At 35.1% G+C, this 16618-nt stretch overlaps 1 protein-coding gene across 7 annotated transcripts in view; it reads left to right on the forward strand.

Moving 5' to 3' along the window:
* Positions 1–16618, forward strand: part of FANCC (FA complementation group C) — a 234016-nt gene that overhangs the window by 73548 nt on the left and 143850 nt on the right. For all 7 annotated transcript variants that reach the window (XR_005656729.1, XR_005656730.1, XM_039880475.1 and 4 more), the window contains 3 exons: positions 5134–5337; positions 6960–7044; positions 12604–12698. Coding sequence is in view for 5 of the 7 variants with exons in the window: in XM_039880475.1 (XP_039736409.1) it covers positions 5134–5337; positions 6960–7044; positions 12604–12698 (384 nt within the window). In the remaining 2 variants the exon portion in view is untranslated. The remainder of the gene's footprint in view (positions 1–5133; positions 5338–6959; positions 7045–12603; positions 12699–16618) is intronic.

Here is a 16618-nt window from a genome sequence, read left to right on the forward strand (position 1 = left end):
TCCCTGAGTCTGTGTCCTGTTCATTTGTTGCTTTTAGCTTTATATCCCACATATAAGTGATATCATGTGATTTCCAACATTTTCTGTCTGGCTTCTTTCTTAGTATTATTTCGAGTTCCATCCAGGTCGTCGCAAATGGCAGTATTTCATGTCTTCTTATGGCTGAGTAATATTCCATTGTATATATGTACCACAGCTTCTTAGCCAGTCATCTATCATAGGACACTTAGGTTGCTTCCATGTCCTGGCCACTGTGAATAGTACTGCTATGAACATCGGTGTGCAAATATCTTTTCACATAAGAGTTGTCAAGTCTTTGGGGTAAAAACCCAGTAGAGGAATTGCTGGATCATATGGTAGATCAATTCTTAGTTTTTTGAGGAACCTCCATACTGTTTTCCGTAGTGGCTGTACCAATTTGCAGTCCCACCAGCAATGTATGAGGGTTCCTTTTTCTCTGCAGCCTCTCCAACATTTGTTATTACTTGTCCTGTTGATTATAGTTATTCTAACAGGTGTGAGATGGTATCTCATTGTGGTTTTGATTTGCATTAATAGCTAGCGATGTTGAGCATCTTTTCACATATTTGTTGGCCATTTGTATGTCCTCTAGGGAGAAGTGTCTGTTCAGGTCCTCTGCTCATTTTTTCATTGAATTGTTTGGGTTTTTTTGTTGTTGTTATTGAGTTGTTTGACTTCTTTGTATATTTTGGATATCTGGCCCTTTTCAGAGGTGTTGCTTGCAAATATATTTTCCCATTCGGATGATTGTCTCTTTACCTGGTTGATGATTTCTTTTGCTGAGCAGAAGCTTTTTAGTTTGATGTAGTCCCATTCATTTACTTTTGCTTTTACTTCCCTTGCCTTTGAGGTCAAATTCATAAAATCCTCTTTAAGTCCAAGGTCCTTGAGTTTAGTTCCTGTGTTTTCTTCTATGCATTTTATTGATTCCAGTCTTATATTCAGGTCTTTAATCCATTTTGATTACTTTTGGTGTGTGGTGATAGACAACAGTCTAGTTTCATTCTTTTGCAGGTGGCCTTCCAGTTTTCCCAGCACCATTTATTGAAGAGGCATTCCTTTCTCCACTGTATGTTTTTTGGCTTTTTTTGTCAAAAATTATTTGCCCATTTAATATGGGTTTACTTCTGCACTCTCGATTCTGTTCCACTGGTCCATGTGTCTGTTTTGCTGCCAATACCATGCCGTTTTGATTACTGTCACTTTGTGGTATGATTTGAAGTCAGGCAGAGCGATGTCTCCAGCCTCATTCTTTTTTCTCAGGATGGCTTTAGCAATTTGGTGTTTTTTGTGCTTCCATATAAATCTGATGATTTTTTATTCTATGTTTTTGAAAAATGCCAATGGGATTTTGACAGGGATTGTATTAAATCTTAAATCTGTATAATGCTTTAGGTAACATGGTCATTTTAACTATGTTGATTCTTCAAATTCAAGAACACAGAATATCTTTCCATTTCTTAGTATCTTCTTCGATTTCTTTTAATAAGGTCTTATAGTTTTCATTATATAGGTCCTTCACATGTTTTGTTAAATTTATTCCTAGATATTTTACTCTTTTTCGTTGCAATTGCAAAAGGAATTATTTTTTCCACTTCTTTTTCTGACACTTTATTATTAGAATATAGTAACGCTATGGATTTTCGAACGTTGATTTTATATCCAGAGACTTTACTGTTTTTGCTTATTGTTTCTATTAGTGTTCTTGTGGAGTTTTTAGGGTTTTCTATATAGAAAGTCATGTCATCCACAAACAGTGACAGTTTGACTTCATTTCTTATTTGGATGCCTTTTATATCTTTCTCTTGCCTGATTGCAGTCGTTAGGACGTGCAGTGTTATATTGAATAAGAGCGGCGATAGTGGACAGCCTTGCCTTGTTTCTGATCACAGAGGGAAGGTTTTTAGTTTTTCACCATTAAGTGTAATATTGGTTAAGAGTTTGTCATATATGGCCTTTATTATGTTAAGGTACTTCCCTTCTATACGAATTTTGTGAAGTGTTTTGATCATAAATGGATTCTTTATCTTGTCAAAGGCTTTTTCTGCTTCTGTTGATATGATACGATTCTTATTTTTTAATTTGTTTATGTGGTGTATCACATTAATCGATTTGCAAATGTTGAACCATCCTTGTGTCCCTGGGATGAAGCCCGCTTGATCGTGGTATATAATCTTTTTAATATGTTGCTGTATTCGGTTCACTAGTATCTTAATTAGGATTTTTGCATCTATGTTAGTCAGAGATATTGGTCTGTAGTTTTCTTTTTTTGAGTTATCTTTACCAGGTTTTGATATCAGAGTAATATTGGCCTCATAAAATGGGTTGGGAAGTATTGTCTCCTCTTTGATGTTTTGGAAGATTTTGTGGAGACTGGGTATTAAATTTTCTTTGAATGTTTGGTAGAATTCACTCTTGAAGCCATCAGGTCCTGGACATTTACTTTTTGGTAGGTTTTAGATAAAGACACCCACTTTAGAGCTAGACTCTCAGAATTCAAATCTCACAACCATAGTTCTGCTCTTTACTAGCAGTTACTTCATTTGGGCTTTTACATAAATTTACTTTCGGCAATTACATACTCTCTCCATGCTTCTGTAAAATGATGATATTAATTGCACTTCTTTCATAGGATTGCTGCGAGGATTAAATGAGCTAGATGCATAAGTATTTACTATATTCCCAAGAGCATAGAAGGTGTATGTATGAATGATTGTATTTCTAAAATGGAATGTTAATAAAGTTTCACATAGGTAACAAAAAATAAAAATTTGGGAGGGAGCTACCTTTTAAAAATTAAAATGCTCTATCTGGAAAAGCATTTTGTATGGCATTTAGCTTATATCTTGAAAAATAATTGAATTATTCATTTCATTATTTAATATTTATTGAGTACTTGCCAAGTATGTAGCAATTCTAGGAAGACAGGTTTACATACCAGTGGAGAAAACAGTAACTAAGTGAACAAATAAATGCCCAGGGTAATTATTGATGTGATAGTAGCTGTGGAGGAAGCAGCAGAAAGGCTTGGAATAGGGAAGGATTTGGTCTGTTGGTGGAACAGATGAGAGGCCTGGACTGGACTATGGTCACCTGAGAAGAGGCGAGGTGGGAGGGTGTGTGGGAGTTATATTTTGTAGGACCTTAGAGAATCTACTAAGGAGCTGGAATTTTTTTCTACAAGGAGTTAGGATTTCTTTCCAAAGAATATTTTGGAGGTAGATTTGGGGATTGAGGGGGAATTTAAGCAGGAATGTGCTGAGTGAGATTTAAATTTGGGAAAGACGTTTTGTCAATTGTGTTGAATTGTTTTTTCTCATTGAAAATAAATTGGAGAGGGGCAGATGAGACCAAGTAGAAGATTCCAGGGAAGGCATGAATGGAGATGGGATGGATAGGGGCAGTAGAGGTGAAAAGTGGATGAAATCTAATCAAATCACACATACAGGCATACCTCAGAGATACTGAGTTTGGTTCTAGACCATTGCAATAAAGCAAATATCACAAGACAGCTAGTCACACATATTTTTTGGTTTCCCAGTATATATAAAAGTTACGTTTACACTATACTATAGTCTGTTAAGTGCTTGATAGCATTATGTCTAAAAATATATACATGCCTTAATTAAAAAGTACTTTATTGCTAAAAAATGCTAACCACCATCTGAGCCTTCAGAGAATTGTAATCTTTTTGCTGTAGAGGGTCAATGTTTATGAAAATGAAATATCTAGAAGTAAAATAAAGTTAAGTGCAATAAAACAAGATATGCCTGTATTTATTTTGGGGTAGAATTGACAGGTATTTGTGATGACTTGGATGAGGATAGTGAGAGAAAGAGGAGAATCATTTTGGGCTATTATGTGCCATTTCACAGTATGCATGTATTCCCTCTATTATTAAGCCTTTTTTTTTTATCATTTTAACATGAACCTTTTTAAAATTAAATTTTAGTACTATTTTAAAACTCATCTTCCTGATCTAGATTTTTTTTTTTTTGCACTACAGCCAAATTGTGCAATCTTTTTAAATTTTTTCTTGTTTTCCTGTTTAGTGATGAGAACCTTCTTTTTCGATGTTTTTGGCATTTAATTGGGAGCATTTTATCTGTTAATTATTAAATCCTGCTGCTGAGGATTTAAACTCACCACTTGCAGAGTAGGTTTTTGAAATTAGATAGCTGAGTGTCATCCCTGCCCCAGGAGAGCACCAGTCTTTAAAGGCCTGCACCTCTTGAAGCAGCCTTCCCTTCTCTGCCCAGTGTACTGCCCAGGGTGAGGATGGCCAGGAACTGGGATGGTGGTGGGGCACCGGGAGTCCATTTCCTTAGCTCTGCCTGAGCACAGGCTCACTGTGTAACTCCACTGTTACTTTTAATATGTACTTTAGGTACAGTAAGTCAAGTTTGAATTTTTATGTTGTCACTTAGGACTAGTACACCTCTTTAGTAATTGGAGTTTATCATATTTTACTAAAATATGAGTTCTTGTGAATGTATTGAGATCAAACATTTCTTTAGATCAAGCAAATCTATTCAAATTGATGCATGTGGAATGAATTATTTTACTTTTTTCCTAAGAAATGAAGAAAAACTGGGAAGAAAATTCATTACACAGTAGTGCATAGATATTTTTTACAACTAATTGAGGAGCCAGAAATGCATATAAAATGTGAGAACTTCAGAAACATTTCTTAGATACAGACTATTATTAAATGCCCATGGATGTTTTTGATTCCCCATTACATTAAAATACTAGAACTTCATATTCCAAACATTTAAAAATAGCTCAATTTTAAAAAGATATAAAGTATTATCAGCTGTGCTTTTTGTACATAATTAACATGTGCCTGTGGAGGTATAATGACTTTTAGTGTAATGATATTATTCATGATAAAAAGTTCAGATGGTAATGATTGGAGCTACAGCTGGGTGACACATTTTAAAATAACTCAGAGGTGACTCCACAGAGTGCATGCTACTTTAGTCTCTTGTAATCCCCCTTTCACTCATCAGTGAATTGTGAAGACACCAAAAGATTGTTTTAAAAATGCTTCATTTTCCCCCATTCTTAAAGATTTGACATGTGCTTACTGTTTCCTTTGGTGCTTGGCAGGCCACTGTGAAAGTACATCATCTTTTCCCTTCAGCTGAAATGGCTCAAGATTCAGGAGGCCTTTTTTCCGATTATCAGTTTTGGATGTGTAAGCTTTCTGTGTGGGGCCAGGCCTCCACTTTGGAAACCCAGCAAGACACCTGCCATCACCTGCCTCAGTTTCAGGAGTTCTTGAGGCAGATGTATGAAGCTTTGAAAGAGATGGTAAGTTGTGGACCAAAATTAATGAAGTTTTGTGACATCAGGGACTCTACCATATTTTACAAAGCCTGAATTTGATCCAAGGTCAAGGATTTGTGGTATTGGCCTAATATATTGAAGGAGTAGAAAGACAAATTACCTGTAGGTAATACAGACAGGAAGTGGTTTCCTTGTCTCTGATTTATTGTGACTTCAGTCTTTCCTTCTTGATTATACTGTCACATGAGAGTTCCTGACCAATCAAGATGGTTTTAAACAAACAAGATTTGGATACATGTTGTTAGGTAATAATTGGGATTCTTTTAAGGGCCTTTGCATCTCAAACTTTTAAGAATTTGCTGAAATGCTTACCCTTTCCTCAACCCTGTTTTAAAGTGGGCTCTACTAAGAGATGATAAATATTAAGATCTCTTCTTAAAAATATTTTAAGTTGTCTTTTCTGGTGAATATTAAGATTTTGAATGTCTTTACAATTGTTATATAGTTTATTGTGTTAAAAATTTGATATAATTTCATTTTGACATAAGATTTATTTTTGCAATATTTTATAAATTAACATGTTTTCATATTATAAAAATATTTGTTTTATACTTACTGTCTAACTTAAAGATAAAAAAATGATCATTTAATATAGCCATTCTTGTGTTATACTTTTATTCCTTTGTCAAGGAAGCAAGTAGGAAATTTGAAGAATTATTCATGTTAATGATATGGGTTACTATGTCTTTAGAAACTATATGGAAAGATGCAGTTCTGTATGAACGACCAATACTAATATTTTTAAAACTGGTTTTTGTAACTTGACTTTAAAAAAGTTCCAGAAAGTGTAAGACCAGCCTTGAGGAAGAGACAAATGTGAGGACTTTATTGCTGCAATAGTAGGAAATGCTTCTAATTTCAGCTTATGTGTACATTATCTCAGGTTGGTCTTATTTTTGAACTTTCTGAAAGGTGAAGTGGGAAAAGGGCCAGTTATACAACAGCATGTATATTTTTAAATCCTAAGCTGTTTTCTACTTGGTCAATCTTTTTTGTCTCAGGTTTTAAGTTGTTGTAGACTAAAAATGATGTCATTAGCATATAGTAATCAAAATAGTAATAAACACAGATATTTATCTTTACGCTTTGGCTACTTTTATTTCTTTTTACAAGCTCCAGAGCTCTCGTCCTCTTAAACTTCTTTGAAATGGCCCTAATGGAGCTGAATTAGGAACCTCTCTAATTATGTTAGAATCAAACTCCTGGATGAAAATGAGGTTATAAAGATATTAATCACCTTTAATAGGTTTTTTTCCTTTGCTATTATGCAGTCTTTGTTATTTTTAAATACAGTGCTCTTTCCTGACTTTTAAGTATGAATAAAATGAAGATAATTTTATAACAAAATTGATTTTACCTAAATGTGCTGTACATCTTAGTTTTGGTGACCTGGTTTAAGGAGAAAGAAGGTGGTTGCTTTTAAATTTTATTTGAATAACTAAGATCTTCTCTAATCCTGTTTTTCCTACTTTTCTTAAATATATGCTGAACAAGAAGGATTGAAGCTCCCTTAACCTATAGTATCAGTTTAATCTTTCTAAGTGGCATAGTGCACTTTTACTCACCAAAACAATTTTCTTTTACAGGATTCTAGTACAGTCATTGAAAGATTCCCCACAATTGATCAACTGTTGGCAAAAACTTGCTGGAATCCTTTTATCTTAGCATATGGTAAGATTCAAAGCATGTCCTCTCAAAACACAAACTTCAAATGATTAAATTATAAACCTGTCTTCTGTTTTTCTTGAAGCAACTTATTAAATGTATTCATTGCCCCATTACAAAGATGACATCCTTTATTGTTGTCAATACATGTTTGTATATGTACAGATAAACATACACACATGCAGATCTGTAGTAAAATGGAATTCCTTTTGTTAGAGGGCAGAAACTCCCCAATGATTATCATAACCTTATTTTTACAACGTAAAATGGTTATAGCAGTGAAATCATTTCTTTTGTTTCACAGTTTCATATTAATTCACATACTGCTTTCCATGTGTAAAACCATTTTTCAGAGTCCGAATCCTGCATGATTCTGCCATTATTTTGGGATGACATTTTGGTTTTACACAAAGTTAAGAGGAATTTGGGGAAACTTTGGGGGAGGTGTTCTTTTACTGACCTCCTGCCTACCTGTCCAGCCTCATTTCCTGTTTAATCTTCCACAACTACACCACATGCATTATAGCCAGGTCAAATTACTAACTGCGCCTGAAGGCACATGATGTTAGGGCTTGTGACACGCAATTCCTTTTGACTAGAACTCTGTTCTCATCTCTCATCCTCTTAAACTTTTGAAATCGCATTGCTGCAGCTGAGTTAGGAACCTCTCTCAGTGTGTCTATAGCCGCCATCATTTCCCTTAATTATAACACATACTACAGTGTTTTATAATTGTTGGTTTGCCTGTCTGATACCCTGGAAAACCAAATGCCTTTCAAAAGCAAGAAATGTGGTTCTAGGTCTCTATGTCATCCTAGGGCCTACCATAGGATGGAACAGGCACTTCTAAAGGTACACAGTTGAAGTTTATTGCTTTGATTTGACTGTAGTATTAGCTAATGTAATATTTACTTCTCATATATTTTATTCAAATATTGATTGCATAATATATCAGAATAAAAATAAAATGAATATTCCTCTTTTGATGTTTTAAAGAATTGTATAATTTCTCCTAGCCTGTTACAAGTCATTAGGAACTAGGTGGGAAAGGGACATCACATTTGGTCTTGTGAGTATACATGCCTGAGTGCACCAAATACACCCAAACTCACTTGCTCTCTCCCCACCCTAATCTATTCCTCTTCCTCTCTACTTATGCCTTTTGCTTATTCTTCCCTCTTGAGTTGATTCTTTCTCCCTCCACCCACTCAGCTTGTTCAAGTTTTAATCTGAAATGGCAAAAACACGATATAGCCATCACTGTGTTTGCCACATTTACCAGGGCCACACTTACCTGCCCTATGTTAGTATATTTCAGCTATGCCATTGTTTCTCAGACATCTTTAACCAGAAATACATTCTCTGTACAATGTGTATATATGTATATATGTGTATGTACACGTACACTTAAACACACAAATACTTATACATGCACACACACATTAAAGAATGCTTATTTTTATTATGTGCAATCCATATTCACTATACTATTTTTAAAATGGTCTTCATGACCCAAAACTGATTTCACAAACCACTGATGGGTCATGACCAAAAGTTTGAAAAACATTGAGCTAGGCTGATGATGCTGATAGAAGGAAAAAGGAAACTTGTTGAATTTCCTCCATAAAAGCACCACCCATCGTTAGATATTTCATGGACTGGATACCGCTTTTTAGAAAAAAATACTATGTCCTCTAAGTGTACATGGTGCATGTAAGACACATCCCTAATTTAGAATGTTAAAATGTGGGAAAGTTTGTGTTGTAGAATCGAAAAAGTAGAATGAAAGGCATTGCTCACTTTGTGTTAGGTGCTGTTCTCTGTGGATTGCATAGTGGATCTAATTGAGTTCTTTATGATGATAGTCTTAGAGGATAGGTAATTATGGATTGGAGTAAATAAGTCGCTTTTTTCAGAATAGAAAGCTAATAAGAGCCAGGATCCCACCCCTCTAAAGCTCGCTTTGGTGTTATGATCTAACGCCCATGGATGACACCATTGTGGTTGAAGTATTCCAGTGCTAGCTTTGCCACGGGGCAGCTTCACCTGAATGTATATATTCACTGGACATAAATTTACTAAGGGTTTTTTTTTTTTTTCCTGTAAGCCAGGGCCTAGGAAAACATATCTCGCAATTTTTGCCCATTTTCTGGTTAGGTGAGAAGAAAGACCTGAGCAGATCAGCCAGACTCAGAGTGAGATTGGTATCCTGGAAGTCTGAACAAGGAGCCGAGGGGAAGGAGAATTTCACAGGGTAGCTCATGCTGGGGCTGACTCCTAGAGGACAGTAGATAAGATGGGGTTTTCTAAGGCAAGCCATGGAACTTGCTGGGTTTTGGATTCCTTATTTGTAAAACTGCTAGAGGCTGGACCAATTTAGCCCTATCCCTTAAACTTGCATCAGTCTGTGATCTTTTCTTAGCACCTTATCTTCATTACATTGGCCCCCTCTGACAACCAGAAACAAGTTCTCTACCTCTTTTGTTTCAATGCATGTGTTACCTTTTGAACTGCCCATTAAATTTCAGTTTCCTGTTTGAGGTACACTTTGATTCTGAGCTCATAGAAGAGACTCACAGCACATGAATAATCAAATCTTGCCTGTATGCTGTTGTTTCACCAGTCAGGCCCTTTCTTTCAGAAAATGATATTTTCTTACAGTAAATAATATCAAAATTTCTTTTTAAATGTGGTAAAAGTAAACAGTTTCCATCAAGGAAAAAAGCATTTCTCCTATAATATTAAAAGAGAACAGGATCAGAAATAAGGATAGGGAAGGAGGAAGGATTTGGAAATGAAAAAACATCACAAAGAGAAGAGAAAAAATAGATAAAGGGAGAGAATACCTTTTATTCAGTGATGTTCTCTATATAAAATTACTGCCCTTACCTCCTTGGAATCCTTGATTCTAGCTCTGCTCTCATAATTGAGCATAACAGCTATAACCTGACTTCCTCACTATTTGCTGTCTATTGCTGTATAACAATTTGCCCGCAAACTTGGGAGTTTAAAACAGTATTTATTGTCTTAAAAAATAATAATAATAATAATGCTGCCTTCACACTATTAAACTATAGAATTAAAGTTTAAAAATAATTTAGTTTTTATTTGAAATTTCAATTCAAGATAACAAAAAAAATAAAATTTTAGGTGGCAAATATAAGTTGGTATGTTCCTTTTCCTTTCACTCTTTTTTAGAGTCTAAATTTTCACTACGATCTGCAGTCAGTTCACTATGGTCTGAGGCAGTTTCCCATCTCCTTTAAACCATCAGGCAAGATTCTCCAGTCCAAAGTCAGGGCCTCCAGGGAGGATCTTGACAGATGCCGTCCCCTGTAGTGAGTGCTGGTGACACTCATAAATAACAAGTGATGGCTTGCATCTATAAATTCCTAAAGCAAAGTAAGTTAATGAGCAGTACAGTTCAGTGTATTTCAGTTCATTGACTCTGGGTGAAGGAAGTCACCTCCTAAAAGTTGAGTGATCTCTGACTCTTTTCACTTTTTTATGAGAAAAATAAATACACTTGTTGAACTAAATGTGCAGAATCACTCAACACCTGGGAGAAACTCCCATATTTTAGATTCATTTATGTTTAAGTTCCATAAATTAACATTTCTCTTATTTATTTATTCATTCATTCATTCATTCATTCATTCATTTATTTGGTGTTGAATGTCTGGGTTTTGAAAATGCTCCCCATCAAGTTTTGTTTTGTTTTAACACAGGAAGCTGCTTGTGTAAATATATCATTGGTTGTGTGTCACATTTACAATGTGAAGACAGAATTTCTTCTCATATTTAAAGCATAAGACATACAACAGTCACATTTTTAATCAGTGGCATTGGTTTAACCTGAAAAACCTTAAGATCATTAGAGATTATATGATTCTTGAAATAATTGATTTCAAGCAAGCCAGTGCTGTATTTGAGCTCATAAAAACTCGGAGAAAAAAAGTGAAGTCCCTCAGATAAAGTTTGTTCAGAGATGTTTGTCATTAGTAGACCGTAAGTCTGTGGATGTGTATGGGAGAAAATGTGTTTAAAAATTACTGTTAATGTCTTCTAGTGTACAGTTGAAAATGCAGAGGTAGCTTACTGTAGCTTGTATTTTCCTTATTTCTTGTTAATGAAACCCTTAGAAATGCTGTGTTTATGAGATTGTAGAAGACAGAAGAAGGTAAAGGGTGAGGTAAAGCAGAGTTTGCCACCCCAAAATATGCCTTTTGGGAGATCGATTATTTTAAGCTGGTTATTTTTAATTAACAAAAGACTGAGTTTACCTTTTCTTCAGCTACCTAAAAGAATTTAGAGAACCTGCTTCAGGAAGAAAGCTATTGTCATAGGTAACTATAGTTCAGTATGAACTAAGTGTTAATAGACAGGGAGGAACTTAGCACGGCCTGTTTAATCAAAGTCCTCTCTGTGTCCCATTGTTAAAGATGGTCCAGCAAACATTTATTTACTAAACATTTGCTTTTCTATATGCATGTGAATTGTCTTCCTGGCATTTGAAGACCCAAACCACAATCCCCACCTCCTTCTCCTTAACCCAAGATGGCATATAAGCCTTAACTGTCTGATCTCTCCTTTGTCCCATATTCTTAGGAAACCCCCATATGTACATGTGTAATAAATTTGGTCATTTTCTCCTGTTAATCTGTCTCATATTAATTTGATTATTAGTCAAGCCAGAAGAATTTAGAAAGATAGAAGCAAAATTTATTTTACCACACCACAAGGGCATTGGATGATTCTGCAGAGGGATTGATTCCAACTGTGGATTTTCTCAGTCTCACCTCCATGGCCTTGTGATAAAGTTCATAGTTGCTTGGTTCTATTTCAGGTAATGACATCTTCAGTTTTTAGGCCTTATTTTTGCTTTTTAATCATTATAAAATTTCCAACTGTAATGGACACAGTTTCCATAATAGGACAAAGAGAATGGTTCACAGACTATATATTCTCATCAAATATAAGAGTTCAAAGTTCAGCATTTTCATCGCATACTTGGTGAAGTTTTAAATTTTAGAGTAAAGAATTCAGAGCATGTTAAGAGGCTTCTGTTTTATCCAAACCATTTGGTGTTAAACAATCCTTATGTTGAATTTGTTTTTAACAGGTGAGAGTGTTTTGGTAAATTAGAAAATTAAAAAATTAAGTCAGAAATATTGACTACTGCCTATAATAGTAATGTGGCCTTAAAAAGGTTGAAATTACTAGGGTTTGAAATGTGAAATAAAGAACTAATCTTGAGAAAAGCCCAGTTCTCTTAGTTCTTTCCATCATTCTCTTTTGGCTTTAAAAATTGCTGCTCTAACAGAAAGGGAATTGACCACACAAGGGCTAAGCATAAGTGATCCCAAAACCACAAGAAGAAAAATCCCTACAAAGTTAAGTTTCACACGTGGCCCTGGATACTTGTTCTACAAACTTAGTAGTTTTAGATTTTCCTATAATATAATAAATATATTTCCTGTAAATATAGTATTTTAAATTTTATATACTAATTATCTTTCCTTTTTATTTGATAAAACCTACTCATTTTAGTTTTTCTTTTTGCAGATGAAAGCCAAAAATTTTTAATATGGTGCTTATGTTGTCTGATTAACAAAGAACCACAGAATTCTGGAGAATTGAAACTTAACTCTTGGACACGGGTAAGAGTAAATTTTGCCCTGCACTGCTCTGAATAAAATTGATTGTTTAAAGGTGCTGCTTTGACAGTCCAGTTCTAGGATGTTATAGAAACTTTTTCACACATACCCTTCGCTGTTACATTATCTTGCTGAGTATAAAGTTATTCAAGAGGTTTTATTTTTGTTTGTGAATTCCATAAGACATCGGTCTTTAGGGTGAACTTTCCCATGCCTACAAGACCTAATGTTGACTGGTTTTGAAAAGTTACTTTCATGTAATTAAAAGAATGTACTCTATTTCCTTCTAGCAGTTGCTATCTTTCAAAAAATTATTTCTCCCTACCAACCTAGTTTAAATAATGTAATACATAATTCCTCTCCAGGTACCTCTCTTGCCTCTCTCAGAATCTGTTCTGTAATAAAACTGAAATTCCAAAGTTCCCTGGGAACAGCAGTCTTTATTTTGTGTCCTCAAGTTGGTACTCAGGCCAGTTTGCTCAGACTGGCACCTGGTGTTAGTTGGCTACTGCTGCTCACATCCTAAAATCGGTTACCCAGCTCTGCTAGTCCAGATAGCTGACAGCTTCCTGCATTCCTGCTGTCTTTCTGCTTCCCCCTGAAGGGCATAAGTTGGAAAAAGTTGTAATACTGGGCTGTGGCTGTCCTTACCACCAGCAAGTTGTCTGTTCTTTTCTCTTACCCCACACTGTACTGCTGCAGTAACCCCAAGGACTCACTGATGCCTGTCAGACTCCCTTTCATATGCATGTGGTTCTGATTAGCTGCTTAGTGTTATGAAATCACCCACCCAGATTAATGCATGTGATTTTGTCTCTCCACCTGACTGGTGATATCATTTCATTCACTGCTTTTTTACAATTCTTTTGTTTTATACAAATTACCAAGAGAGATGACAAAGACAATATTGGTAATTTTCTGTTAGGTTGAAAGAATAGAAGGAATATGAGGTCTATTCTACCTCAAAGAATAGAAGTGAAAATGATTGAGTGAGGGAAGGAAAGAATGCAACATTTAATTGGAAGGATAATTAAAGAGCTGAAGGAAGGAACTGATAAGTGGAATTAAGGTTGAAAAGGTATGAAAACAAGGTTATAGAAATAGAATAACGTACTTAGTCTTAATGCTTTAAATTGTTGCTTCTGTTGAATATTTGATATCTTAATGATTCTTTAAGATATATTTTTATATTGCCTAGCTCAGTAAGTTCTGATATAGGCCATCTAATTAAAGTGTTTCCTCCTTGCCCCCCCGCTTTATGGAAAATTAATAGACAGTAGGTTGCTTGTATTTACATTGTACAGTTCAATGAGTTTTTTTTTTTCCAATTATAGTTGGCATACAATAATATGTTTTTCAGTTGTACAGTATAGTGGATAGAGATCTATATAACTCACAAAGTGATCACCCCACTAAATCTAGTATCCATCTTCCGCCTACATATTTATTAGGACATTATTAAATATTTTCCTTATGCTGCACTTTATATCTCCATTTCTATTTCGTAATTATCCATTTGTACTTCTTAATCCCTTTGCCCTTTTTCACCGTCCTCCCACAACCCCTTTCCCATTTAGTAGCCCTCAAAATATTCTCTGTATCTATGAGTTTGTTTCCATTTTTATTGTTGTTTGTTTCATTCTTTAGATTCCACATGTCCATGAAATCATGTGATATTTGTCTTTATCTGACTGCTTCATTCATCACGATACCCTCTAGGTCCATCAACGCAATATCTTTTTCTATCCCCTTCCTTTTAGTCTATATGTGTCTTTTAATCTGAAGTGACTCTTTTATGGGCAGCATATATAGGAGTCTTGTTTTCTTATCCATTCAGCCACCCCATCTTTTGTTTGGAGCACTTAATTCTTTTCCATTTGAGATACTTGTTGATAGGAATGTGTTCATGCTTTTGAAACACATCTTTTCTTCGTAAAGAACCCCTCTAAAATTTCCTGTAATACTTGCTTGGTGTTGATAAAATTACCAGCCAAGAATAATGTAACCTGCTAAGCTCTCCTTTAGAAATGAAGGAGAAATAAAGACCTTTCCAGACATACAAAAATTGAGGGAATTCTCCACTACAAGGCCTGTACAACAAGAAATTCTGAAAGAGGTCAGCTCACCTACAACAAAAGGACCAAAAAACCCCCCAAAAACAAAAACCCATAATTAAGAGTAAGGTCACTAGCAGGCCAATAAAAGCAGAGAAGTACAACCCTTACTACGATCAGGGCATTATAAGCTTAAAATAAGAAGAAATTTGCTATAGCAAGATAGTAATGAACGTTCAGCATACAGAGGGACAAATTGAGACAACAATGACAAAAGGGGAAGATTCAAAGATCCAAATTCGCAAGAGGGAATGGAAACACGCAGAAAAAAGGACTACTGTATATATACAACTATCTTTTTCATATTTGTAATGATAACCACAGGCCAGAGATTTAGAACCAAAGTATATAACATAAAACAAGAAGGACCAGAGGGAAAACCCACAAAAACCAACCAAAATAAAGAAAACAGAAACCCAAGGACAAGGAAGCAATGGAAACACCGAGCTACCAGAAAGCAAAAGATAAAATGACTATAAGAAGACCTCATATTTCAATAATCACCCTAAATGTTAATAGACTGAACTCACCACTTAAAAGCACAGAGTGCAGAATGGATCAAAAAACAAAACCCAACCATATGCTACCTCCAGGAGACACATCTCAGTTCCAAAGACAAATACAGACTCAGTGAAAGGGTGGAAAATGATATTTCAAGCAAATGGCATTCAAGAAAAGCGAGGGTAGCGGTACTAATATCGTATGAAATAGACTTCAAAATAAAAAAGGTAAAGATAGATATTGAGGGACGCTTTATAATGATAAAGAGAATCATGCACCAAGAAGACATAGCACTTATTAATATCTATGCTCCCAATCAGGGAGCCCCAAAATATGTAAAGCAAATACTAACAGAACTAAAGGGAGAAACAGACCAAAACAGTATCGTAGTAGGGGACCTAAATACCCCACTGTCAGATAGGGACGATCATCCAAACAGAAAATTAATAAGGAAATAACATCCTTAAATGACACATTAGACCAGCTGGACATACTTGACATTTACAGAGCCTTCCATCCCAAAGCAGCTGCTATACATTCTTCTCTAGTGCACATGGAACAGTCTCAAAGATTGATCACATACTGGGACACAGAGATAGGCTCAACAGATACGAGGGTTGAAATCATACCAGTCATATTCTCTGATCATAATGCTTTGAAACTAAAGATCAACTGTAAAAAGAAAGTGGAAAGAATCACAAATAAGTAGAGATTAAACAACATACTACTGAAGAATGACTGGGTCAGAGTAGAAATAAAAAAATAGATCAAGAGATATATAGAAATGAATGATGATAGTACAACATATCAAAACTTTTGGGACACAGCAAAAGCAGTCATAAGAGGAAAATTCATATCATTGCAGGCCTATCTCCAAAAACAAGAACAAGCCCAAATAAACAACCTAACACTTCATCTTAAAAAACTAAAAAAGGAAGAACAAATGAAGTCTAAAGTCAGCAGAAAGAAAGAAATAATCAAAATTAGAACAGAAATAAATGAAATTGAAAACAAACAATAGAAAAAATAAATAGCGAAGAGCTGGTTCTTTGAGAGGGTTAATGGAATTGAAAAACCCGTGGCTAGACTCACTAAAGAAAAAAGAGAAAGGACACAAATAAACAAAATCGGGGATGAAAGAAGGGAAATTACGACAGACACCTCAGAAATACAAAGGATCATACAAGAATACTATGAAAAACCAAATTTAACACCAAATTCAATAACCTAGAGAAATAGACCAGTACTTAGAAAAATACAACCTTCCTAGACTGAATCAAGACGTACTGGAAAATCTAAATAGATTGA

This window comes from Pteropus medius, unplaced genomic scaffold (assembly GCF_902729225.1).
Source record: "Pteropus medius unplaced genomic scaffold, Ma_sr-lr_union100, whole genome shotgun sequence".
In the NCBI taxonomy this organism is placed as follows: domain Eukaryota; kingdom Metazoa; phylum Chordata; class Mammalia; order Chiroptera; family Pteropodidae; genus Pteropus; species Pteropus medius.